Raw genomic sequence first — 27,152 nt, 5'->3', positions numbered from 1 at the left:
TTTGTGCCAGTACCATACTGTCTCGATTACTGTAGCTTTGTAGTATATTCTGAAGTCCAGGAGCCTGATTCCTCCAGCTCCGTTTTTCTTTCTCAAGATTTCTTTGGCTATTTGGGATCTTTTGTGTTTCCATACAAATTGTGCAATTTTTTGTTCTAGTTCTGTGAAAAATGCCATTGGTAGTTTGATAGGGATTGCACTGAATCTGTAGATTGCTTTGGGTAGTATAGTCATTTTCACAATGTTGATTCTTCCAATCCAAGAACATGGTATATCTCTCCATCTGTTTGTATCATTTTTAATTTCTTTCATCAGTGTCTTATACTTTTCTGTATACAGATTTTTGTCTCCTTAGGTAGGTTTATTCCTAGGTATTTTATTCTTTTTGTTGCAATCGTCTTTTAAAGAGATGTTCTGGAACTCTCCAGCAACCCTCCTGGTCCCCAGGCCCTGACCTGGAAAGGTCAAGGTGCTGGCATAGCCTCTCCCTGGTCAGGGGAAGTGCTCCGTGGGTACTGTGAAGTGCAGATGTGGAGGGAAACCATCCTGTGAGTGTTTGAACAGACCCCCGGGGGGGCCCTGGCTCTACCTCTTGATATCCTATGATCCTGGCCCAGGCCCTGTCTCCCCAAGCACTGCCTTGTGATGATGCTCTGAGCATGTAATGAGGGGATATCTGAAAAGCTCTTACCAGGGTGCCTGGCCACCATTCAAGCTTGAAAAAGCCACTGTTAGTATCATTCAGATTTTCAAGGTTTCAAATTGTGAGCAGGCCTGACTCCCGGTATCTGATGAGGGTGGCTTTGTTAGTCAGGGTTCTCCACAGAAACAGAACCAATAGGATGAGTATACACGGAGATACTTATTATAAGGAATTGGCTCATGGAACTATGGAGCTGACAAGTCCCAAGATCTGCAGTCGGGAAGCTGGAGACCCAGGAAAGCTGGTGGTTTAGTTACAGTACGAATGCCCACTGGCTCAGGACCCAGGGAGGGCCAGTGTTACCGTTCTATCCGAAGGCAAGAAGGAACTGATGTCCCAGCCCTAGGCAGTCATGCAGGAGGGGTTCCCCCTACTCGAAGGAGGGTCAGCCTTTTTGCTGTAATCAGGCCTTTAACTGATTGGATGAGGTCCACCCACATTAGGAAGGGTCATCTGCTTTACTCAGTCTACTGATTCAAGTGTTAATTTCATCCCCAAACACCCTCACAGACACACCCAGAATAATGTCTGACCAAACATCAGGGCACCCACGACCCAGTCAAGTTGACACATAAAATCAGCCATCACAGTGCTCTCTACACTTCCAGCAGCAGCAGGAGAGATGCTTCTCTAATTACATTAGAATGAGGCAGAAATTTAAATGAAACTCTCCTTTCCTCTACTTGCTCAAGACATCTGAGATAGGGAGGTGGAACTCGTTAAGGATCCTTAATGCCAGAAAGATCTGCATGTCCAGAGTCATCCTGACTACAGAGCCGGTGGAGCCTCCTTCTCTGCTCTTCCTCTGTCTCCTCCCTCCTCCTCCTCCCTTTCCTTTCCTTCTCTGTCTTATTCTTTGTATTTTTAAAATTTTGGTAAAATATGCATAACATAGCGGTTATCATTTTAACTATTTTTAAGTGTATAAATTCATTGGCATTAAGTACATATACCATGATGTACGACCATCACCACTATTTATTTCCAAAACTTTGTCATCCCCCAAACTCTGTACCCATTAAACCGTAACTCCCCTTGCCTCATTCCCAGCCCCTGGCAACCGCTCCCTACTTTCTGTCTCCATGAATTGCCTACTCATGTAAGTGGAATCATACAATATTTGTCCTTTTGTGCCTGGCTTATTTCACCTAGCATAATGTCTGCGAGGTCCAGCCATGTTATAGCATGTATCAGAAGTTCCTTCTTTTTTTTTTTTTTTGCGGTACGCGGGCCTCTCACTGTTGCGGCCTCTCCCGTTGCGGAGCACAGGCTCCGGACGCGCAGGCTCAGCGGCCATGGCTCACGGGCCCAGCCGCTCCGCGGCATGTGGGATCTTCCCGGACCGGGGCACGAACCCGTGTCCCCTGCATCGGCAGGCGGACTCTCAACCACTGCGCCACCAGGGAAGCCCCAGAAGTTCCTTCTTTTTTAAGGCTGAATAATATTCCATTGTATGGCGACACCACATTTTGTTTATCCATTCATTACTGATGGGCACTTGGGTTGTCTCCACCTTTTGGCTATTGTAAATAATGTTGCTATAAACCTTGACATACAGTAGACTTGTTGAAGTCTCTGCTTTCAATTCTTTTAGGTATATAACTGAGAAGTGGAATTGAGAGATCAGATTGTAATTCTACATTTAATTTTTTGATGAACCACCATAGTGATTTCCGCTATGGCTACACAGTTTATACTCCCATAAACAGTGCACAAGGGGGGGGCCTTCCGTGGTGGCACAGTGGATGAGACTCTGCACTCCCAATGCAGGGGGCCCGGGTTCGATCCCTGGTCAGGGAACTAGATCCCATATGTATGCCGCAACTAAGAGTTTGCATGTCACAACTAAGGAGCTGGGGAGCCGCATCTAAGGAGCCCATGAGCTGCAGTTAAGTAGCCCACCTGCCGCAACTAAGGAGCCCATGTGCTGCAACTAAGGAGCTGGTGAGCCGCAACTAAGGAGCCCTGGAGCTGCAACTAGGGAGCCCGCCTGCCACAACTAAGACCCAGCACAACCAAATAAATAAAAATAAATAAATAAATATTTAAAAAAAACAAAAACAGTGCACAAGGGTTCCAATTTCTCTATATCCTTGCCCACACGTGTTATTTTACACTTAAAAAAATGGCCATCCTAATGGAAGTGAAGTAGTATTCATTTTCCTGGTGGTTTTGATTTGCATTTCTCTACTGACTAGTGATATCCAGCATCCTTTCATGTGTTTATTGGCCTGCTCCTTCTTTTTAAATGAAGGCCATAGTCTCCTAAACAGCCTGCATGGGGCATTTCATCAAGGATTAGCAGCCATGTTGCAAAAGGTTGGTCCCAGGTAAGTCAAACCTGGGTAGAAAACAGGGCTGAGAAACCCTGGGGGGGGACCCAGAGGCACACTGGGCAGATTTCTGAAAAGGAAGACTAGGCATATCTCTCAATCCAGTATCATTCACCAACTACTTCCTGCGCCTTCATCCATGCCCTAAACTGGGAAGAATGTGTGTGCAGGGGGTGGGTAGCATTTATTGAGCACCTGTTATGTTCTGATGCAGTGCACACCCCTTAACACACGTCATTTACAGTTGACCTCCTACTGGGAGGTGAGCGGCATCAATTCATAGCTGAGGAAGCGGGTCTCAGAAATCTTTGGCAATTCACGTACTGTTAAATAGGGAAGCCCAAATTCAAACTATCCTCTCACTTTGTTTTACTCCAAAGCCTGTGTTTTTCCCGTCACTCTATGTTGTCTGTAACGCTGAAGAAAGTGACATCCCCAGCCTCAGGAAGTTTATAATCTGACAGAGGAGCCCAAACTAAAATACATCAAGCAATGGGGAAGGAAGACAATATATGATTGAGACTCGACTTTGGGCTTTACAGATTCAGAGAATGAAGAGCCAGGGTGTGTGGAAGGTCTGGTAATACTCATCTGTATTTATGGAATGAACACATACCTTTGAGTTCAGGGGATTCCTGGGGAGGAATGAGAAAGGCATTGCAGGCAAGAGGCCCGGATGGAATCTGGAAGTGTGGGTGAGAATGACATTAGAGGCGCCCTCCTGGGCTAGAATAGCGACCCCCAAATACAATATCTTCCCAAATGGCTGCCACTGGCTGATGTCCAGTGGCTGCGTGTGGAGTCGATGGAGCGCGTCATGGCCAGGATCTGAGAATCTGGATTCAGAGATTAAAGGATGGCAATGCTGAGCCAGGCTCAGATTGCAAAAGATTTTTTTTTTTTGTCAAAGCAACAATAGTGGTCTTTTATCTTAAGAATCTAAAAAAACATTCAAATCAGCAGATAAGGCAATGTTGTCACATGGAGACCACTGTCAGGCTGCCCTAATGCGACAGGACACATGCTGTGAGCCTGCTCACTCATTCATGTCACCTGCTGGCCCCTGTGCAGGCATGTGCGTTTGTACCCCCCTGGGGCAGTGGGTTTCTGCCTGTCCTGCATCCCAGAGGCAGCCAGGGACTGCAAGGCATGGGCATAAGTTTAGGGTAAGACCACCCGCCTGTGACTAAGATCTCTCAGAAGCCTAGAGTCTACAGCTATGATCCTCCGGCTTTTGACTTTTACATAATGGTACAAAATTTTTTTAAAATAAGAAATAGGGCTTCCCTGGTGGCGCAGTGGTTGAGAGTCCACCTGCCGATGCAGGAGACACAGGTTCGTGCCTGGGTCCGGGAAGATCCCACATGCCACAGAGCAGCTGGGCCCGTGAGCCATGGCCACTGAGCCTGCGCGTCCGGAGCCTGTGCTCCGCAGCGGGAGAGGCCACAACAGTGAGAGGCCCACGTACCGCAAAAAATAATAAATAAATAAATAAATAAATAAATAAATAAAAATAAGAAATAGAGGAGACTGACACAGGGCTGCAGCTGATAATTCTTCTCAGGACATTAAACACACACATGCCATCATCATCTTATAAAAGAGAGAACATTGGTACACCATTAAAGTTAAGAAAGGGAGGATAACGGCAAATCAGTTAATACACTGGCCTTAAAAAACACTCACCACAGTGCCCTCATTGCTCTCATTTTGCCTGGAAAAAAATGACCACTGATAAAAGGCCACATTTGGGAAGCATCGTCATATTCCGTACTCTCTATCCCACCTGGAACAAGAGCCTGGGGACCACTTCCTTATTCTTCAAGACCAGAGGTACACCTGCAAACTACAGCTCCAGGCCCAAATCGCCCTTCCTTCCCTCTCCCACATGTATTTGTAAATAAAGTCTTACTGGAACACAGCCAGACCCCCGGTTTACACATTAGCTAAGGCTGCTTTCGAGCTACAATGGCAAGTTTGAGTAGTTGCAAGAGATTCTATGGCTCACGAGGCCTAAAATATTTACTATCCAGCCCTTAATAGAAAGTTTGCCAACTCCTGTTCAAAACTCAACCCAGTAAACACCTCCTCTGGGAAGTGCCCTGAATGCTTCCTGTGTTCCCCCTTCCCCTGAATCAGACCCCTCCCTTCCTGGCCCCCCACACCTCCTCCACAAAAGTCAACTCTTCCACGGGGCGGCCTGTGTCTCTCACGTCTGCAGACACAGCTGCCAGCTCAGGGCCTGGCACAGAGCACACGAACATCAGGAAAACTGGGAAAATCTAAAACAACTCAGAAATATCTGAGTGAGAAGGATCCTCGTGCATGGTTCCCAGCCGGGGTCCTGCAGGTGGGCTGGGGTTCTGTAAGCAAGGACTAGTTGTCAAAAGGCCAATCAGTCACTTGTTTGTGAGAAGGCCTCAGGGGCTATTTACTCGAACATGCAATTTGGTAGACAAAATCTTTCAAACTCAGGGTCTGGAAACATTAATACAATAGGTTCTTTACTGGCAAAAATGCTGGGAGCTATCAACTTTTGTGATTTCTCTGTCTTCTTCAGTGAAGTGCATCCAAGATGCGGAGACCTCTTCCTATTTATTACACATGATTTCTGAAATAATACTAGTAATAGCTGGTGGGTTCAATAGATAACTCAGTTCCCGCCCTGAGTTTAGGACTGAATGATTGAGAGACACAGGACTCAGGGGAAATAGGTGAGAACATCAGTTTTGTCACTGATAAAACTGCAGGAGTCTATGCTGTCTTCCTGTGTCTACCCTACTGGCTGCCCCAATTCTCCCTTCAGCAGCCAGAATGAGACTTTTACAGAAAAACTTATATCCCATCATTCTCCTGCTCAACACCTCCCACCACCACCGCCACTAAGGCTCCTCATGTTTCCCAAAGTGAAATCCACGATCCCTACCACTGTTCCCGCAAACCCCTCACTCCACCTTGCTCGCCATTCCTCAGACACCCTATGCACAGGCCTACCTCAGGGCCTTTGCACCTGTTCCCTCTGCCTGGCTCACTCCACTTCCTTAAGGTCTCTGTTCAGATGTCACTTTATCAGTGATGATGTCACTTTATCAGAGATGCTCTCCCCAGCCCCACGATCACTCCCCATCCCCTGTACCTGGCTTTATTTTTCTCTATGAGACCACCTGACATGGTATATGTGTATCTATCTGTTTATTTCCTGCTTCCCTGCCCCTCTCCACTCAATTGTCAGCTCTGGGAGGTCGGGCTTTTGGTTTTGTTCCCTGCTGTATTCCCAGTACCTAGAACTTTCAAAAGTATTTTTGAATGATGTATGAATAAAGACAGGATTGGAGAGTGGGGCTTAGTTGCATGGCCACAGAGGGGTTCCTAGACCACCTCCCCAAACAGACAGTCCATCCCACCTAATGGCTGATGGTGCTGGACAAGCACAGGTCCCTCCCTTGCAGGACAGAAGTCCTTTACCCTAAATTCATTGCCATATACCTTGCAGCTCACTAGGACAAAGAAGAAGCTGTATGTATTTCTCCCATGCTTTTCCCTCTTGGGAGGTGGAAACATTCACTGCTCTTTGGACATAGATGGAGCAGAACAAAGAGCTCTGCAAACAGTGAGGGCAAATCAGCTATAACCCCCTGCAGCCTTACCACATGCTGGGTAGTCTTCTAAGCATTGCACTGTCTACACTCCTCTAATCCATAAAACAAGCTCTGTGGCTAGTACTATAGTGACCCCGGTCAGCAGACAAAGAAGCTGAATGCTCCTTCTGTTACCTGCTTCCGGTTCTCCAGCTGAGAGATGATGGAGCCAGGATTTGGAGTCAGGCGGTCTGACTCCAGAGCCTATGCTGTTAGCCATTACCCTCCCCTATTGTCTTAAAAATGCTTGCACGAGTTATTGTGGGGATACTGAGACCCAGTGAGTCACAGACTTAAGCCAAACCTGCACAGGAAACTTGTAAACCCAGTTTGGAACCCACGTCACCTCCAGTGGTGGCCCAAGCCCAGAGTACTCCGCGGGGAGAGGTCATTCTAAAGGGTCTGGGTGTTGTCACATTTCCTAGGACTGCGGTAACAAATTATCACAAACCAGGTGGCTTGAGACAAATTCGTTCTCTCGTAGTTGCTGAGGCCGGAAGTCCATAATTAAAGTGCCCGAGGGCCAGGCTCCCTCTGAGGGCTCGAGGGGAGAATCCTTCCTGGCCTCTTCCAGCTCCTGGTGGCTCGTGGCATTCCTTGGCTTGTGGGAGCATCACTCCGATCTCTGCCTCTGTCGTCATGTGGCTTTCTGCTCTGTATCTCTTTCACATCTCTCTCTTTCTCTTACAAGGACACCTGTCATTGGATTTAGGGCCCATCCTAAATCCAGGATGATCTCACCTCGAGATCCTTAACTCAGTTATATGGACAGACTCTTTTTCCAAATAAGGTCACCTTCATAGGTTCCAGGCATTAGGGCTTGGACATATCCCTTTGAAGGATGCAATTCAACCCAGTCCAGGTGTCTTACGTGTAACAGTCATTTGTCATCCTTCAGCTTCTCACCTCCATCTCTCCTCATTTGGAGTCTGCTCCCAGATTTCATTTTGGGCAATCACCTCTCACCCCATGGGTACGTCTTAGTGAGACTTTCTTCAAACGCATGGCCCCGCACCAGAGTCTCTCTGTCCCAATACACTGAAACTTGAGTGGACTGACCAAAAAGTATGGCCAGAGCCCGTTCAATCCAGCAGCCCCGCCCTGGAGAACTCCTCAACTGGTTTTTCCTTTCCAGACTCCCAGGGCTGCCTCATTCTTTTCTGAGCCTGTTTCCCCAGCTTTCTCTTCAGTTCTGTGAATCACCTGACGTACCTGCAATGAGTCCTTTTCTTGCTTACATCAACCAGAGTTGGCTTCTGTTGTTTACAGTCAAGAGGCCCAATTAACCAATGGATTATATGAAAACAGAGTCAGGTAAGCCCCTGTTCCACAGTCACAAATCATCTTACTCTGCCCTGCTGTCCCACAAAACCACGTGTTTGGCGGTTCCAGGCTCTGGAGGAAGTGCAATTGATTCTGTGCAACCCATCTCCCCTCCTAGGGAGACAACTCAGGGAATAGGCACGACTGATGGGAAGCTGAGTTCCTACCTTCTGTCTTGTTAGGGGTCTTCCTCCAACACAGACTGACCTTCCACTAAAGCAAAGTGGGCTCTGGCTCGTTTGGGCCCAGGCAGAATGTGGTTCACTGCTCCTTTGCTTCAGAACCACCTCTTTCTTTTCCACCAGGCACACTCCGAAGAGATGGGCCATTCCTCGTGCAGGGTGGCTTGGCTCCCTGCCTGCTGCCGCCCTTCCTGGTCCTCTGCCCTTGACTGATGACATCTCCCCAGCAGCTGACACCTGAGCTGGAGAGCGTGAATTGCTGCCACTCTCCCGAAATAGATGGTGACACAGCAGAAGGCAGAGTAAGATTTATCTCTCGCCCATGCCAACAAACAGGCCTGCAGCCAGGCCTTTCCCCTGATCTGGCCTCTCGGGAACTGCCACTAAGTGCTTTTTGTCATTAAAAATATATTTTTGCTTTCCTAATTCCACTTATTATGCAAAGCCTCTGTATACACTGAAACAATAGAAGTAATCAAAAAGAAGCGGGATAAAAGAACTCACAAATACATGTTTAACACACTGGCTTACACCTTGCTAGATTTTTTTCTTCTGTGTGTGCACGTACTCCCCAGAGTAGAAATACACTCCGCCACTCTGGTGGATAACCGTTCTGGGAACATCTTTCATTCCACCAGTATAATTATCAAACATCATTTGTAATGGCTACAGCGTACTTTACTGTGCAGATGAGCCATGATTTACTTGCCCAATCACTGAATGTTTCCAGTTTTTTTCTTACTAGAAGCAAAGCTGCTATGAGTACCACGTACACGTTTTAAATTATTTCCCCAAGACACATTCTGCCAAGTTGGAGGTTGTGTGAGAGTCCCCGAACTCACGCCCACAATGGATTTTGTCACTTTTTCATCTTTGCCAACCTGATAAGCCATAAAAGTGCACACTGGTGATTGAATTTGCATTTCTCTGATTACCAGGAGAGCTGACCATTGTATGGTGTGCTCACCACCCACTTGGAGCTGTTTTTCTGTAAAGTGCCTGCCCAAGGCCTGTGCTAAGAGCTTCGCAAGGCTTACCAAGGTACGAGACGGCCCTGATGAGAAGAAACACTGGCGAGAGAGTCAGGCTGATCCCCTCCACCCAGCTCACTGCTGGCGCTACAGCTCCCAGGGAAGGGGGTTCCCTGTCCCACACCCGGGAGGAAGGACATTGTCCAGGACCACTGCTGTCGGTCCCATTGGCCTTGGCCAGAGTTATCCACTGCCTCTTCCACTCTCCTCTTCTGCTCATTGGAGTAAGAGGGCTCGGCCTGGGCTGGTGAAACACCCAGCCAGGCCCTCCCTGCCAGCCTTCCAGAACCCAAACCCAAAGGACCAGGAAAAAGCAGCAGCTTTGGTTCTTTTACATGCACAGCCGGACTTTCAGCCTCCTGACGTCATAGCATCATACAGAGTTAGACTTGAAGGTGCCCCTCCCCAACCTCTCTCCTTTACTTTACAGATGAGAGGCCCAGAGATGTTAGGCAACTTGTCTAAGGTCACATGGAGCCTGGACAGAACCCAGGTCTCCTGACTCCCCATTTAGTACTCTTTTGAGGCATCAGGTTCTTAGCTCACTACGAGCACCTGGAGTTGCATGTGCTGTGGCCCCTGCTGCAGCCACTGCGTGTTACACGGGAAGACTGCACGAGGGGGCGTTGCAGATGGCAGGCAGGGCTTGCTCATGCTTCTGGGGAGCACGATGCTGGGGAACACCATCTCTCATGTTTCACAGTGCTGACCTTTGCTCCCTACCACCACCTTCATTAAGTATCACCACATAGGGGAAAATTCCCACTTCTCACCGTATCAGCCGGCAGACACTTCATCTGATTAAGTAATCAGCTGATTTCTACTAGAGGAAGACGCAGCTGCAGTTTTGGGTCAAGGGCTCCTGCTTGGTTCTGGCTCCGCAGAGCATGTCCTGTAGAAGGGGCAGCACGGAAGAGTGGATCCTGCACCAGGGTTGAGACTTGTGTCTGCTGTCCTCCACTCCAGCCTGACTCCCACCCCGAACCTCAGGACACTGACAGTCACACACACAAGCATGGAAAACTGACTGACTCACAATGCGGTTTGCCCAGACTGTCCTCCCCCGGTAAGAAATGAGCAGAGATGATCCTGACAGCTTACACTTTTATTCTCTGGGAAGCTTGCAAGCATTTCCACTATCACCACCACTTGCCATCAACTTGACCACCACCATTGCTATATCCACCATCTCTGCCGTGATGCCCACTTTGGCCAAGTCCACCATTTCCAAAATGATGCCCACTCCCCCATGTCCTCCACCTCCACCCTGAGGACCACCTCCCCATGTCCACCTTCTCTACCTCACCCATGTCCACCACGTCCACCCTGATGCCCACCTCCCCACGTCCGCCATCTCCACCCTGATGTCCACCTCCCCATGTCCACCTTCTCTACCTCCCCATGTCCGCCATCTCCACCCTGAGGCCCACCTCCCCATGTCCACCATCTCCACCCTGATGCCCACCTCCCCACGTCCGCCATCTCCACCCTGATGCCCACCTCCAGTATTTCTACCACCATCACCACCAGGGCTGCCACCTCCATCATCCATTATAGACATTTGTTACAAGTTGGGCCCTGGGCTGAGGATACCAACCTGTGTCTAGTTATTATAACTGATGAACTGGTTAGAACCTTCTGGCAAGGCCAGCATGAGGAAGTCTAAGACTGGCCTCGTGAGCCTGGTACCTCCCACTACTCATGGTGATTGATGCTCTATACTGCTCAGAGTCCCCCACTGGGCCTCCCTCCTTAGACCTGCCCCGCTGAGCACCCAGTGTCCCAAGTTTATCTCTGTCAGTGGACTCACTGGCCAGCTGGAGGAAGCGGTCCTGGGGGTGAGGAGGGGTGTGTGTGTTAAGCAGGCCCGCTCAGATTTCACTGTGGAGATGACGTTCTATGGGGAAGTCATATTTACTGAAACTCATCATTTGCCAGGAACTATGATAAGTACTTCCCCATTACCGTGTCATTTAATCCTCTTTCTCCACAGCCCTTTTGAAGAGTGGTTCTCATCTGGGGGTGATTTTGCCCCTCAGTGGGCATTTGACGATGTCCGGAGATATCTTTGGTTCTCACACTAGGTGGGGTGCTACTGGCATCTACTGAGTAGAAGAAGGGATGTTACTAACCACCCAACGGTGCCAGGGTGACCCCCAAGGCGAAGAATTAGCCAGCCCATACTGCCCATGATGCCGAGGCTGGGATGCCTGCTTTGGAGTATTTTTTTTGTAGCCCCATTTTTCTAATTTAAATTTTGTGGTAGAATTTGCCATCTTAACCATTTTTCAGCGTGCAGTTCTGTGGCATAAAGTACATTCACATTGTTGTGCCACTATCACCACCGTCCATCTCTAGAGCTCTTTTCATTCTGCAGAACTAAATCCCTGTTCCCGTTAAACACTAACCCTCCATTCTTCCGTCCTCCCAGACGCTGGCAACCACAGTTCTGTGTCTATGAAATTTGCCTCTTCCAAGGTGCCTCAGATAAGTGGGATCATACAGTATTTGTCCTTTTATGACCGGCCCCTTTCACTTAGCATCACGTTCTCAGGTTCATCCATGTTGTAGTGTGTGTCAGAATTTCCCTCCTTTTCAGGCTAAATAATATTCTGTTGTATGCATGGACCACATTTTGTTTATCCTTCATCCATCGATGGACACTTGTGTTGCTCTCACCTTCTGGCTATTGTGAATAGTGCTGCTACGAACATGGGTGCAAATGTGGGGTAGGTTTTAGATGCAGAGACCAGGGCTCTAAGAAGCCGTGTGACTCACCTGAAGTCATACAAGTCGTCTGGGAGGGTCTGGACTTAAGGGCAGGCCTGGCTGTCATCACAGCCCATCCTCTCGCCACGACACCACGGTGTCCTCAGTCTTGGTCAGGCTCACTCACATATGGGTCATGGGTTGGACTTCACTTACCTTCCTCTCTCTGGAGTGACCTGGTGGCTGCCCCATCTGTGCTGCTCGTGACGACCACTCCAGGACGTCTTCCCACGAGTGCTGGTACTTCCCTCTCAACCCATAAAGCTCTCTCTATGCCCCGGATGGCTCCGAAACAATTTACCAACACAGAAATTCTGATTTTTCTGGGAAGTCAGGAACCAGGCTGGTTTTTTTTTTTTTAGATTTACGCTTCCTCTGGCAGCGGGGACCAGGGGGAGCCCCAGGATCCCAGTGGCGGACACCTTCACCCTGCAGTTTTCAGCGGGTCCTGCCACTGTGGCAACTGCTGTCACTGGGGCCAGAGTTGTGGGCTGTTGGGAAGTGACTTCAGGGTACGGCGTTTGGGGGGGGTGGTCGTTAGAAACAACGTGTGCAGGTGGAGAGGATGCATCGTTATCTGACCCTCTCCTTTCACAGGTGGAGAAACCGGCCTGGGGAAGTGAAGTTACTTCCCCGTGGTGACAGAAAAATGCCCCCCAAATGACCACGTCCTAATTCCTGGAATCTGAGAAAATGTTACATTTGAAGATATGATTAAGTTCAGGGTATGGACTGTCCAGGTGGCTCCAATGTAGTCACAAGGGTCCTTATAAGAGGGAGGAAGGTCAGAGTCAGAGAGGAGGTGTAAGGATGGAAACAGAGATCAGAATAATTCGGGGCCATTTGCGGAGCCCAACAGCTGGTCGTCCCTCCTCATAGAGTGTCACAATCAGTGTCCTTGTAGTTCGTAACCATGGGTCCATCTTCAGAGGCCAAAACAAGTTGCTCACATTCAGTGACAGCTCCTCAGACATCAGGAGACAGGGGCTATGTCCTTCCACGTCTGTCCTTAGTTAAGCATCCATTTTCCTATGTCAATATGGTCTTATTCTCCAAATACAAAGAGTCTCTGGCAATTTCCAACAGACAGGAAGCCCAGGTAACTGCTTACAGGCTGCAGTTTGGTGAGGCCTGGGGGCTCCGGCCTTCCCTCCAGGCCTCCCCGCATCTGAAATTCTACACAGACTGTGCCTCCACAGTGAGCAGTGGTCCCCTCCTTCTGCCTTTACTGTATTTATTCCTGGTTAGCCCTCAAGTCACTACCACTTTGCTGAGAGTTAGTTTACCAAACTGTTTTCTCTAAGCAAGGGGGGTGGTTCTGGAGGCCACCTCGTCTCTGCCCTTCTCCCCTTTGCCTTGTGTTAGCATCCATCACTGAGTCATTCATTCAGTCAACAAATACATATTGAGCACCTAATATAGGCCAGCTCTGGGGTAAAAACAGTGAAAAAATCATTTGTGACTACAATTTAGTGAGGGGAACCAGACAGACCACGAGTAAATCAGTAATAGGTATTATGCAGCAGATGGTGACAGGTGTTATGGAGAAAGAGAAGCAAAGTGCGGAGGGAAGGAGAGCTGGAAGCGGCGGGTCACAGGATTCAGTGGGGCTGGGAGGAAAGGCTTGGTGAGAAAATGGTATTTGAGCAAGCGGCTAAAAGGAATGAGGCAGAAAGTCATGTCGACATCAGGAAAGGGTGCTCCAGGTGAGGGAGCAGCAAGTGCAAAGGCCCTGGGGTTGAAATATGCCTGGTGTGTTTGGGGAACAATAAGGGGTCTGGGTGCCTGGATCAGAGTGAATGAAAGGGGAGTCGTAGGAAATTAGGCCAGAAAGAAAGGAGGAGGTCAGATCATGGGGGTGGGGGGCTGCTTATAAGCCCCTGGAAGAACCTTGGCTTCTAATCTCAGTGACATGGGAGTTACTGAAGAGTTCTGAGCAGAGGAAGGACGTGACTTGATATCTTTCTGGCAAGCAGGGAGGGGTCATTGTTCCAGATAAAGCTCTCAGAAGAGCAGAAAGTAGGAGCTGAACTTGCTTTCAACAGGTGTTTAGTCTACTCTGGTTTCCACTAATATGTTCGTCAGCTTTGATTTCCTCCAAGTCAAGGTTCTGAGTTGGCAAGACTCACTAAGTTTCGTTCTGCACCTAAAGCAGGAGCTGTGGACCTGAGAGGGTGGGCTTGATAAAGGACCTGGTTCTGACATGATATTTAAGAAGCCACGCAATGGTTGGTGACAAAGACCCTGGCTCATCCCTCCCTCTATCACTTCTTGGCTGGTGACCTTGGCCAAGTTACATTAACCTGTCTGTGCCTTGGAGTTCTCACCTGTAAAATGGGGTGCGCCTGGCACTGACCTCTTTGGAAGACACCCATAGAGCTACACTGTCCACTACAGTAGCCACCAGCCACATGTTGAGAACTTGATCACGGCCATTCTGGACTTAGATGTGCTGTGAGTATAAAATACACCCAGATTTTGAAGACTTTGTAGGAAACAAAGAATGGAAAAGTATCTCATGAATGAGTTTTCTATTGATAAGTTGAAAGAATAGCATTTTGGATGCTCTGGATTAAATAAAATACTGAAATGCATTTCACCTACTCGTTTGATTTATTTAAATGTGGCTACTAGCAAATTTAAAATTCTAGACGTGCTTTGAATCCTATTCCTACTGGGTGGAGCTGCCCTAGAGTGCTTAGCTCAGTGCCTGGAACATAGTAGACACGCAATAAATGGAGCCAATGGGAGAAGCCTGCTCAGGGCAGGAAGCAGGGACAGCCCTCAGCTACATAAACAAGTGCCCGATTCGTTCCTTTAGAACCTTATTTTCCCACATGCAAAGGAAGTGAAGCAACTGGTTCTTGACGTCATAAAATCCAAGGGCTGGATGCCATTTTGGAGGCTACCGAATCCATCCCCCTGCCTCCGGCAAGGAGGGTGTTTATCGTTATCCCCTGCAGTATCGTCCCAGGGCTGCCGTAACACAGCACCACAGACTGGGGGCTTTACAACAGAAATGTATTGTCTTATAGTTCTGAAGTCTAGAGGTCTGAGACCGAGGTGTGGGCAGGGCTGCTTCCTGCTGAGCGCTGTGAGAGAGGCTGCTTCCCCTCTCCTAGCATCTGGTGGTTTGTTCGCAATTTTTGGCGTTCCTTGGCTTGTAGAGGCATCACTGAGCTCAACCTTCACCTTCATCTGGTGTTTTTTTCTGCACCCATCTGTGTTCAAACCTCCTCTTTTTTCTAAGGACACCAGTCATACTGGATTAGGGCCCACCCTAATGGTCTCATCCTACTCAATTATATCTGCAATGACCCTTGTATTAATCATGACTTTTACATTCTATATTTTATATAGTTTTGGCATCTTGGGGCCTTGCCACCGGGGATGGACTGTCCCTTCCGGGGTTGGCCAGTTCCTAGAGACAGTAAACCCTCACCAGTGAGCACACCCTTGACATGCAAAGCTACCAACCCAAGTCCATACCGCACCCACCTCCTTTTATCAGGTTCTTGCAGTCCGAGACACTATCCCCCTGCCCTAAATCACCACAGGGCCAGGTACACGACAGCTAAGGATCACCCTTTTAGCCAGAGCCTCCTGAAATTATTCAAACTAGCCAACCCTTAACCTGCCTCCTCTGCTTACCCTGCCGTGCCCATTCCTTCCTGCAAAAACCACAGTAAAGACTCTCACCTGTTTTGCCTTTCATTCCTTCTGTCTCCTGACCATCCCTAGTGCTTCCCCGTGTGGCCCTGCATGGCTTCCACTCTTCCTATTTCTAGAGATCTGTGAGTAGAAAACTTCATCCTTCAAGACAGTTATTCTGGGGCTTCCCTGGTGGCGCAGTGGTTGAGAATCTGCCTGCCGATGCAGGGGACACGGGTTCCAGCCCTGGTCTGGGAAGATCCCACATGCCGTGGAGCAGCTGGGCCCGTGAGCCACAACTACTGAGCCTGCGTGTCTGGAGCCTGTGCTCCGCAACAAGACAGGCCGCGATAGTGAGAGGCCCGCGCACCACGATTAAGAGTGGACCCTACTTGCCGCAACTAGAGAAAGCCCTCACACAGAAACGAAGACCCAACACAGCCAAAAATAAATAAATAAGTTAAAAAAAAAATCTCCCCTAAGCATTAAATTCTTGTGATAAATTAAGCTTATATATATTAAAAAAAAAAGACAGTTATTCTGCATGCCCCCAGTTTCTTCTAAAACTCTTTGACATCAGTATTTCCCTGATCTTTCAAATAAACCTCCGGGTAACAGATGAGGGAACCACAGCCCAGACAAGTCAGGTGACCTGCCCAGGTCAAGGAGGTGGCAGCAGGTCCAGGGTGTCCTGACTGTCAGCTCTAAGCTCTCAGCCCCTCAACGGGACCATGTGGCATCTTCATTTCTGATGCAGACGATCATTTATGTTGGTTATGTTTAAAAAGGGACATCATCTCGTTGGTGTCTTGTGCAAAAGCAATGGCATTCTTTCTAATAATGTGAGGGGAGGGCCTTTTCTTCACATGACGAGGGAGAAGAGAGGAACATACTTTTGCACCTGCTGATTTGAAAGAGAGATACCGGGGTGATGGGGCCTATATGCCAAGGGAACCCACCCAGGAAACCTGTGCTGGGAGCTGGGGGCGAGCGGCTTCCAGACCCTCTCATCCCACGACCCGGAGGAGGCTGGCTGGGGAGGGCACAGACCAAGCCAAAGTCAGAGACAGAAGAGGCCTTCGAGGTCATCTAGCCCCAGGGTCTAAAGCGTGTGGCTGGGGAGAGGAACGTAGCTACCACCGTGTTCCGGGGGATCCGGCCAGCGTGGTGCCCTAGGTTGTTTCTCATGTGCATGTGGTTCCCCTCCTGCCCCTCCCTCTCTGATGACTCCCACCTACAGCCCCCAGGGGCGTCTGGGGTCACCACTCATGATCTAGAGCAACTGAGAAAGAGGACATGACACAGGTCGACTGCTGGCTAACAAGGAAGTGGGGACAGGGACCCCGATTCCTAGCTCTCTGGATCCCGAGTGACCCGCAGCTCCCTCAGGGTCCTGACTCCTGCCCTTGGCATTTATCCCATGACCAGCCCAGAGGATGGAAGAGATGAGGCACCCGGGGGCTCCTTGATGGGCAGCCTCTGAAGCAGAGGGGCCAGGCTGAGAGCCACTGGGAGGATGGGCTGTGAACACACAGATAATGCCCGTCTCTGAGGATTGTAGACATCTGGGATTTGACAGGAAAGGCTTAAATCCGGTGGGATTTGTAAGCCTGTTTGCACATTTCTATGAATTGGATAAGGAAGAAAAGAACAGCTTCTACATGCAGTGCTGGAGGAAGCTGCACTCTGAGCATCTTCACATGACATCACTCGAGGTCAAAGGGCAGGTGCTATCACCTGCATTTGACAGAGGGAACACCAGGGCCCAGGAATGTCGGGGGATTTCTCTGCCGTCAGACAGTTCACTGGAAGCTCGGCCATGGTCACGGCTGCCTAGCTGGATGTCTAGTGCATGGCCTGCCCAGCCCCCATCCCTAAGCTCTGCCCGCCAGAGCCTTCTCCCCGGACCTGGAAATTGGGACCAAGACAGCACAGTCTCGCCCAGCCTCAGCTGGTCTCGTGAACGGAGCAGCGTATTTTTGGCCACATGGATGGAAAAATACAGAAAGTCCATCAGTATATGAAGGGGGGTAAAAAAAGTGTGAGAAACAGAGGGTGAAAAAAGGAGGCGCTGTGTTCCCTGCAGCCCCTCGGGTCTCAGCCACGAGCTCCCGGAGGCCTGACTGTTCAGGACTTGGGTTCCTGGTGACACCCACAAGCTTACAAGACACACTTCTGTCTGCTTATGTCAGAGGCAGCTGGTTTCCCATCCATCGGGGTAAACTGAGATCGGCGGCCTCCGTGTCCTGAATTCCCCCCGCCAGCCATTCTCACTGCACCTCGCAGAGCAGAGGCTAACAGACTCCCAGAATGAATGGCCACCCCGCCGTCTTGCCAGCACTGCTCCAACAGATGGGGCGGGCACAGCTAGCTCCCTCCTGCCTTCGCAGTGGAGAGCCTGAGCCTCAGGACTTGACCAGGATCACACAGAATCTGCTGAAGGAGCTAGAGAACCCCTCTCTGGGCTCTGTCTTTGCTAAAGAGTGATCTGGATATCCTTGGCCGACCGAGGTCGGAGAGGGGGTATTTGGTGGGGACAAAAGCCAAGGCCAGTGATGTCGGCCTGTCCCCCCAATGGCCCTTGTGACGCAGCCCTCGGGAGTGTGCATTCGTCCACTCACTCACACATGCCTACTGCCCCACGGAGCCCCTTCTATGCTGGGCATGGCCCCAGGCGCTGGGGACACAGCAGGGAGCGTGCTGATCTGGCGCTCCTGTTTCTAGAGGGACAAGACTTGTGAACGAGATAATGTGGACTCAGTGAGCGAGACGCCACAGACACAACAAGCAGATATGACGAGGAGAGGGTGGCGACAGGACTGCTTGGGCGGGGTGGTCAGGGAAGGCCTCTCTGAGGAGGGGACATCTCCTGGGGACGTGATGATGAGGAAGACGCAGCCATTTGGGTTGGGAAACGTCTTAGCAGGAGAGGGAGCCGTAAGTTAGGAGGTCCTGGTTGGTCACTGGCACCTGGCGTGTTCACGGGACAGAGGAGCCTCGTGGGACCTAGGAGGGAGCTGGCTTGTCCTAAGTGCAATGGAAGCCAACAAAAGGTTTCCAAACATGCCATATACTGCACCAGCTGCTGGGGACTCAAGGAGAAAAAGACGCGGTTTGTGTCCTCAAAACAGGCCAGACCTGTGAACTGGCAAGCTCAAGTAGTGGCCATAGAGATAACACAGCATCCAATGAGGTCACACAGGCCAGACTCCCAACCCGGCCTTGAGGCCCAGAGGGTTGGAGGCTGGAAGGCCAAGTCAAAACCAGAAGGGCAGAGAAGCAGAGGTGGGGAAGGGCAGGAGGGAAGAATCGGGGACCTGGCTGGCACTGTTTGGGCAAAGACCCGAGGGCAGGAGCCCAGGACACTCCCAGGACTGGACTGACACACTCTGCTGTTCTCCTACAGTGACCAAGTTCAGGATACGGTTTGGCTCACATAACCATGAACACACCCAATTCCGGTCCTCACGACAACCCACCCACGAGGAGGCCCTTCTGGGCCATCATCACACTGCCAGCCCGAAGGACAAGGCCTGCCAAGCACCTCACTCCCAGCTACCTCGGAGACCACGGGGTTCTGGGACAGCGGGCACTGGACGGCCACTTGGCTGAAAGGCCTACGCCTTTGGGTATCTGAGTCAGATGGCAGCCTGTCAGCTTCAGGTAACAGTGACACTGACCTCTCCAGAGCAAATCCCCAACTGCCTGTGCTCCCCCGGGGCTGTCCTAGCTGGGAAGGAAGGCGGGTCCTCTGTCCGCTAGCCCGGCAATGAGGTCGCCCTTTGAGTTAATTGATAGAACAGCAGGATGGAGGTGACATTTCCAGAAAGATCCAATGTTTGGGACAGAGTAGCGGGACCGGGTGGGGCTCTCCAGGGAGAAGAGAGACAGGGCAGGGCTGTCTCAGGTCATGTTTGCAGTTGACTCTCCCCCGGACTCCAGATCGTGGTGTCTGTAGAAGCTGACACCCGACTGGGACCCTGGGGATGGTGAGAAAGGTGACGCCGGGGAATCAACTCTAATTAAGACATAAGTTAAAAACACATGAGCCTATGACACCAGGAGATGTACAGGCCTGTGAACCGCAGGAGGAGGCCCCTTGCAAGAGCGAGCAAGACCTCAGTCAACCCCTGCCAGCAACGTGGTTCTCTTAAGTGTAAAACACAAGGGAGCGGTCCACTCCGCTGGCGAGCAAATCATGCAAATTATAGCAATAAGGGGATGTCATTGTTCTGTCTATTAAATTCGAAAGCATGTTTAAAAATAATAATACAGGGCTTCCCTGGTGGCGCAGTGGTTGGGAGTCCGCCTGCTGATGCAGGGGATGCGGGTTCGTGCCCCGGTCCGGGAAGATCCCACATGCCGCGGAGGGGCTGGGCCCGTGAGCCATGGCCGCTGGGCCTGCGCGTCTGGAGCCTGTGCTCCGCGACGGGAGAGGCCACGGCGGTGAGAGGCCCGCGTACCGCAAAAAATAAAAAAATAATAATAATACATAAACCTGGGAGAGGCACGGTGAGACAGGTACTTTCCATTTGCCAACAGAGCCTGCTGTCTGGGGTGCAATTAGGCAAAAAGGTATCCAGAGATTTAACATAACCACAGACTCTGACCTGGTGATTCCACCTCAAAGAATCCACCCCAGAGAAATAAGCGGAGATGTCCACGAATTTACATGAATGAGGATGTTCAGTTCAGCACCGTGTATATACAAAACAGAAAAAAAAAACAATGCACATTTCTAACAACAGGAGACAGGTTCAATGACTAGACATAAAATGACCTCTTACATGACCGTAAAATGTTAAATTTTCAAAGAGCTATAATGACAGGTAACTCTCACAACTCAGTAAGAGGAAAAGAGTCAGTAATAAGATATATAGTATAATATCAATTTGTTTAAAATATATATATGTGCATAAGAATAAAACCAGAACTAAACACAGTAAAACTTTCGTAGCAGTGGGATTCTGCGTGGTTTTTATTCTCTTCATGATATTTATCTACATTTCCCAAGTCTACAAAGGACCTGTTATTTTATAATCAGAAAAATAAAATGCTTTTATTTTCAAAGAAAACGAGTCACCTTGGAGTCACCTGGGCGAAAAGGACCTGTGTGACCTCCAGGCAAGCATCAGCTCGTGCTCCTTTGGCTGAATTACTGTTTCTTCTGTCAGTATGACAACAAGTCCCCACTCATCTGACCAAATGAGGCCCTCACGGCATCTGACATCAGGAAAGGGAGGTGGAGTTACTGGGAGATGGGGGGCGGGCTGCCCCAGAAGGCCGCGAGTCTGGCCCGCTAAGCAGGCAGGGTTAGTGATATAACTGGTGAGCACCCCACTCGCCATGAACCCCCTCCTTGACAGGACTCTGCCTACAGGGTCCACTCTGCAGGGGCTGAGCCACACCACAGAATGCCCGGGTGCTCCAGGCACTACAGTGGACCTTGTCTCGGAGGCTTGTACCCACCCAAGGGGCCAGGGTGAACAGACTCAAGGCATGACATGCAGCCGTGTTTAATTTCCCCCCAGTCCCCACTTCTCCCAGCCCTTGCCTCCCCACAGCCTCCCTTGTCAAGGTCCCAGTTGCAGCTCAGATCTCTCCCCTGGGGCTGTGGGCTGTGTCCTGCAGGCCACACGAAGCCACGGCTGCAAAGGGAGGTGACAGAAGGTGCCTCACTATTCGGCACCCCTCACCCCCAGGCCCCAGATCCTGCTTGGGCTTCTCCCATAATACACACTCAGGGCTCCGTGTGGTCTGTGTCCCAGGGGAAGCCTGCTGGCTCCAGGCACCTCTGAGCACAGAGACAGCCCCTTGCCTGCCGGCTATGGTTCCTCATACCCAGTGGCCTTTCCCGCCTGAGGCTCCAGGCTCAAGGCTGGGACATGTGAGATGTCCTGTGAGCCCACAGCCCCGGGCTGCCTGAGTGATCTGCCCCCTCCCCACTGCACAGAGACTACGGCCACCTGGATTCCAACAGAGGGGTCTCTGGAGGGACCTGGTCTCCCCAGACCTCAACTTCCCAACCATTAAGACACAGACAGTCTTCCCTTCCCTTGAAACCATAGAACTTTAGAGTTGGAAGGAACCTTAAAATCCTCCTACCCATACTCCTTTGTTTACCAAAGAAAAATCTGAGACACAGAGAGACAGGAAAGTCGTATAACGTCACACAGCATTTCCACAGCTGCAGCAAAATGACTTCCCCCTCCAGCACGGTTTTCAAGCTTTAGTGAGGGTGCACTGCAAGCCCCTTTCAGGGGCTGGGGGTGGGGGGAATTAAAATGCAGATCCCCGGGCCTCACCCCCCAGGCACACATCCAGTAGGTCTGGGGGCCCAGGAATCTGCATGTCAAACAAGCTCCCTAGGTGATTAGCACACAGGTTTCTCATCACCCGTGTGTTTTCATTCCCTACCCACCTCACTGGACTGCTGTAATGGGAAGGCAATGGGAGGGGCTGGAGGGCTTCTTAAAGATCACTGTCTGCTGAGAAGGTGCTCATGCTTCCCTGTCTCCCCACACCTTGCCCATCTCTCCCTCTCTATCTTGCTGGTCACCTGAGCGATTTCCCAGGTCTCTTGCTTCCAGGTCTGGAGCCCTTCTACTGAAAGAAGGATGGTCAGTGTTCCGTTGACGGTATACTGTCCCACTTGGCCCAGGACCTACTATCTACTGGGAGAACCACCAGACCAGGTGCAGAATCTGGGGCTGGAAGGTCAGCTGTCACCCATGAGAGTCGGGGATGGTAGGACAGTGCTGGACAGGAGTGGGGTCAGACGCTCCTGAGTGCAAGCTCTTCTCAGTCACTAACGATGTGACCTTTGCACCTCGTTTGCTTCTTGTTGGGTAAGTTGTGGGTAAAGGTACTTGCCAGGCGCAGGTATTGTATTAAAAGAGACGGCACTTATAAACCACAAACCACCGCCATAAGGTAGGGCCACCGGGCAAAACACAGGACGGCCAGTGACGTGAATTTCAGAAGAACAGCAAGTAATCCTGTGTGTGAGAATATCCCAACATGGCACGGGACACACTGATACTAAAATATTGTGCCGCGTTGATCTGAAATTCAGAGTGAATTGGGCATCCTGGAGTTTTGCTCGTTTGTTTGCTTGTTTGGGGTTGGTTTGCTTGTTTGCTGTGGCTAAGGTGGCCAGTGGGCATTCTGGCAGGCGTCCCCTTGCTCTCTTCCTTCAGACCCAGCACCGGCAGGCCGGCTCCCCGAGTCCTCAGACCCAGATGCCTCCGTGCCCCGCTTCCCCATCAAGCCCTGAGGAGCCTGCACAGAGGGGACCGGCTGCCCCCGACGGGTGGCTGAGCGCTCCCATCAGCAAGGAGGCTCACTGGCAGACGATCACATTTTTTTTTTTTTTTGCGGTACGCGGGTCTCTCACTGTTGTGGCCTCTCCCGTTGCGGAGCGCAGGCTCCGGACGCGCAGGCTCAGCGGCCATGGCTCACGGGCCCAGCCGCTCCGCAGCATGTGGGATCTTCCCGGACCGGGGCACTAACCCGTGTCCCCTGCATCGGCAGGCGGACTCTCAGCCACTGCGCCACCAGGGAAGCCCCGATCACATTTTTTGTGCTGCCAGAGCTAGTCAAGGTCACTTGCTCAAGGTCACTTGTTCAATTTGCTTCTCTGGGGGAGGAGGGACAGGGGAGGTGAAGGAAAGACAATGAGGGTGGGTCCCCTCTGCTCCTTCCTCTGAATTGCCTCCCCTGGGTGCCTGCCTAGAAAGCCTTGGAGCTTGTGCCCCATGGTGCCTGGCTTTCCTTCGTGGGAAGTGGGTAGTCAGCGTGGCCAGGGGCGGGGGGCGGGGAGCCAGGAGGCCCTGGTGCACTCCCAGCTGCTTCTAACTCTCTGTGTGACCTTGGGCAAGTCACTCACATCACCTCTCTGGGCCTTCCAGAAAAAATGGGGTAATAGTAACAGCACTAATGCTTATTAGTACATACTGTGTGTCAGGCACTGCTCTAAGTGCTTTATAGATAATACCCTTTCAATCCTCCGAACGAGTGAGAAGTAGAGGCAGGATTTGAACTAAGCAGCTCTGTGCCAGAGTCTGGGCACTTGGCCCCCTTGCCTGCTGCACCGGTGAAAACATGAGAGGCCCAAATGCAGGAGGAGGAGGGAAGGGGGTGACTGACACCTAGCGATCACCTAGATCATCTACTCCTTGCTAAGATTACCACACCCTCGACAGAGCCGACTTCGCGCAACCCTCGCCGCAAACACGCTGTGGGATTTTGATCTTCAGTGTGAAGTCAGAGGCAGGGAAACGGAGGCACAAAGAAGGTCAGGGACTTGTCTAGGGTCATAATCTGAGTCTACGTGGGAGCTCAGCTCTCCCACGCCAAGGCCTGGGCTAGGTGCTTCGCAACCGCCCCACTTCCGGTTCACAGAGCTCGGGACGCTGCTCTGGCCACAGAACATGGGCAGTGAGGTCAGAGCTGCTCTCAGTGCTCCACCCCAGGAGGTGCCGGAAGCCCCCATGCTGCCATGCTGCTGTCTCCATCCTCTCCCCGCCTGAATGAGACCAACTCTTCCCCAGGGCCTGGACACTGTTCCTTGCTCTGGACCCGTCCATCCTTACCCCCAGCCACACATTCTCATCCGATGGCTCTTCGCTTTCCTACATTACAGACAGTAGGAAGGATAACATTTTATATTCTTTGCTCTTTAATTTACCCACTTTATCTTGACAATCACTGGTCAGATGGATTGGTCAGCACCACTGTGTCCCAATTTCACACAGGAGGAAGAGGAGGTTCAAAGAACTTTCCCAGAGTCACCCAGTTTTTAAGCCAGGACTCCAGTAGAGGCCTCAGAGGGCAACCAAAGTACTGTAAAGATGACGAAACCGAAGCCCAGACAGGATACCTGTCCTGGTCAAGGTCACAGCCAGCCACGGCACAAATGAGACTGAAATCCACACCTCCTGACCCATCACCCCTAGCCCTCGAGTGAATGATGGTGGGAGCCAATGACAGCACCTCAACTGACAGCTGGGGTTCATGATGCCAACTCTACCAAGAAGCAAAGGCAGATGCCATGAGAACCAAGGGGAACCGCCGTTCAACAGTGACGTCTGCATCTGGACCTTCCTGTCTTCTGGTGGGGAGGGTCTGGGGAGTGAGTGAAGGCAAAGTTTAAAGTTGGGCGACTCTGTACCTTGCAGGTCAGATCTTTTTAGGACTTGCTCATGTGGGAGAGCCAGCCTGGGCTTAAAGTTCCAGCTCAGGGGCCCGTGTCTGCAGAGAAGTGACGGCCCCTAACACCTGGGATTTGTGCTAGTGACAGTACAGAATAAATAAGCGAGCACAGGAATTCCGGACAGAGATGAGCAGCATTTTTGAATTCTCAATAAATGGAAAAAATATATATTTACCCATGATAAATCCACATCTATGTCACCTTGTATACTGTGGGTCTTTCAGCTCTGGTTCCTGTTCTGACAAACCCTCGGGGTCAAGGTGGGAGGTGGAGACTGGCTCTGAGAGGTCGCTGCTCACATGCTCACCAGGGGAAGCCTGGAATCCACTGAAAAGAAGGGCATTTCACCCGCTCCCTGTCATGGGGCTCATTCTTATGTATGCTGGGGTCCCCTCTCCTCAGCTCTGCCTTTGCTTCCTTCCCACTGGCCTTCACAGGCTCTCTTACCTGCTGTGCCCTTATGTTCCTGTCTGCCAGGTGGGGACGTATGTCCGTGTCACTGCCAGAAAAGTGCACGAGGCAAGCAAAGGGTGCCCCAGCCCACAAGACTGTTCAGCAATTTCACGTCTGGGCTGAAAAGCTACTGAACGGCCAATCTTTACTGCATGACTGGCTCTTAGCAAGCTGCTGCTTTTCCTCACCAGGAATATTCCTCACTCCTTTTAGACAGAAGAGCAAACTGGGAGCTGAGAAACAAAGACCTACTCAGGTTACAGAAGCCCTTGGAGAGCTCTTAGAACTGGTGGGCTCCCTCCCCATGTTCAGTGTAGTGAGATGGGTGCTGAAATGCTACCCACGGAGTAGGGTGTCTTCCACTTAGGAGGGGCCCAGAAATAACCCACACCCACCAGTACTAGGACCCAAAGCTCCACAGGATGATCTCGGAAATCCAGGTCCCAAACACTACTGGAGAAACAGGGGGGAAAGCAGGGCAACCGGGCCCAGAATCTCCAGAGAATCCCAGATGTGTCCCTCCCCACTCCCCTTCCCTAGCAGAGTCCCAGGGAAAGTTCTGGGAACCTGGGAGGGTTACACCGGGAGCAACTCTCATCCAGGACAGTGGCCGTGGGCGCCCAGGCCTCCCCTTCCAGGCTCAACGCGAGGCCGCTGCCCTAGGCTCTCCCCGCGCGCTCTGCCTCACTCCTTCCCGCCTCCCGGTCCGGCCGGCAGGCTCACCTTTGGGCAGCTTGGACACGTTCTCCTGGATCCAGGAGAAGAGGTGGGCGAAGTCGCAGTCGCAGAGCCAGGGGTTCCCGTCCAGGCGCAGGGTGCGCAGCGCAGGCAGCGCGGCCAGGGCGGCCACGTTGAGGCTGCGCAGGTTGTTGTCGTTGAGCTCCAGCACCTGCAGCGACTCCAGGGTTTCGAAGGCGGCCTCGTGCACGCCTGCCAGGTTGTTGTTGGCCAGGCTCAGCTTGACCAGCCTCCCGGCCGAGCGGAAGGCGCCGGCGCCCAGCTGGGTCAGGTTGTTGTAGCTGAGGTCGAGGAAGGCGAGCTTGGCCGAGCCGCTGAACGTGCCCTCCTCCAGAGAGCGCAGAGAGTTGTTCCTGAAGTCCAGGTAGACCAGGTCGCCGTAGAAGATGAAGAAGCCCTCGGGGATGTGCTGGATGCGGTTACCGGCCACCAGAAGCTTGCGCACGTCCAGGGGGAAGGGGTCGGGCACGCTGGGCAGCCCGCGGTCGCGGCAGTCCACGGTGTGCGGATCGGTGCAGGCGCAGCCCGCGGGGCACGCGGGTCCTGGCGGGAGCAGCAGCAGGAGGCTGCAGAGCCCCAGCGCGGCGCCGGCGCCGGCGGGGGCGCGGGGCGCGGCGCGGGGGCGCATAGCCGGGACCCGCGCGAGCGGCGGCGACGCGGACGCGGCTCTGGGGCCGAGCCCTGGCGCGGGGCGGCACGCGGGGTTCCGGCGGCCAGACGCTGGGAGCCGGAGGGCTGCCGGGGCGGGGAGGGCTTGCGCCCGGGCGCGCGGGGCGATGGAGCGCAGCGCGGACCGACCAGGGGAGCCCGGGAGGCTCGGGCGGAGGGGGCAGCTCCGGGGAGGGAGGGCCGAGGGACTCGCGAAAGATTTACCCGAACAGGAAATTAACCCGCTGGAAAATCCCGGGAGAGAGGCGGGAGCGGCAGGGGTGGCGGAGTGGCCGTCCCAAACGCGGCCCCGCCCGGGCAGCTTATTTCCGACACCGGGCAATAAGACCTGTCTTGCGGACTTGGGGCGGAACACTCGACGACCAAGTTCAGTGACCAAGCGCCCCCAGCCCCAGTGGATTTCAGAGGGCGTGTCACGGTCGTGCGCCCCGCACCCCCGCGCCCGCCT

The 27,152-nt window shown here is 51.8% G+C and overlaps 1 protein-coding gene across 1 annotated transcript in view; it reads right to left on the bottom strand.

Annotated features, from left to right (window-relative positions):
• Positions 1 to 26,663, bottom strand: part of LRRC38 (leucine rich repeat containing 38) — a 35,389-nt gene extending 8,726 nt beyond the window's left edge. Inside the window, exon 1 of the mRNA XM_004272569.4 lies at positions 26,021 to 26,663. Within this exon, the coding sequence (XP_004272617.2) occupies positions 26,021 to 26,663 (643 nt within the window). The remainder of the gene's footprint in view (positions 1 to 26,020) is intronic.
• Positions 26,664 to 27,152: the final 489 nt, after the last annotated feature.

This window comes from Orcinus orca, chromosome 1 (genome assembly GCF_937001465.1).
Source record: "Orcinus orca chromosome 1, mOrcOrc1.1, whole genome shotgun sequence".
Lineage (NCBI taxonomy): Eukaryota > Metazoa > Chordata > Mammalia > Artiodactyla > Delphinidae > Orcinus > Orcinus orca.
This window is presented reverse-complemented; position numbering and strand designations above follow the sequence as displayed.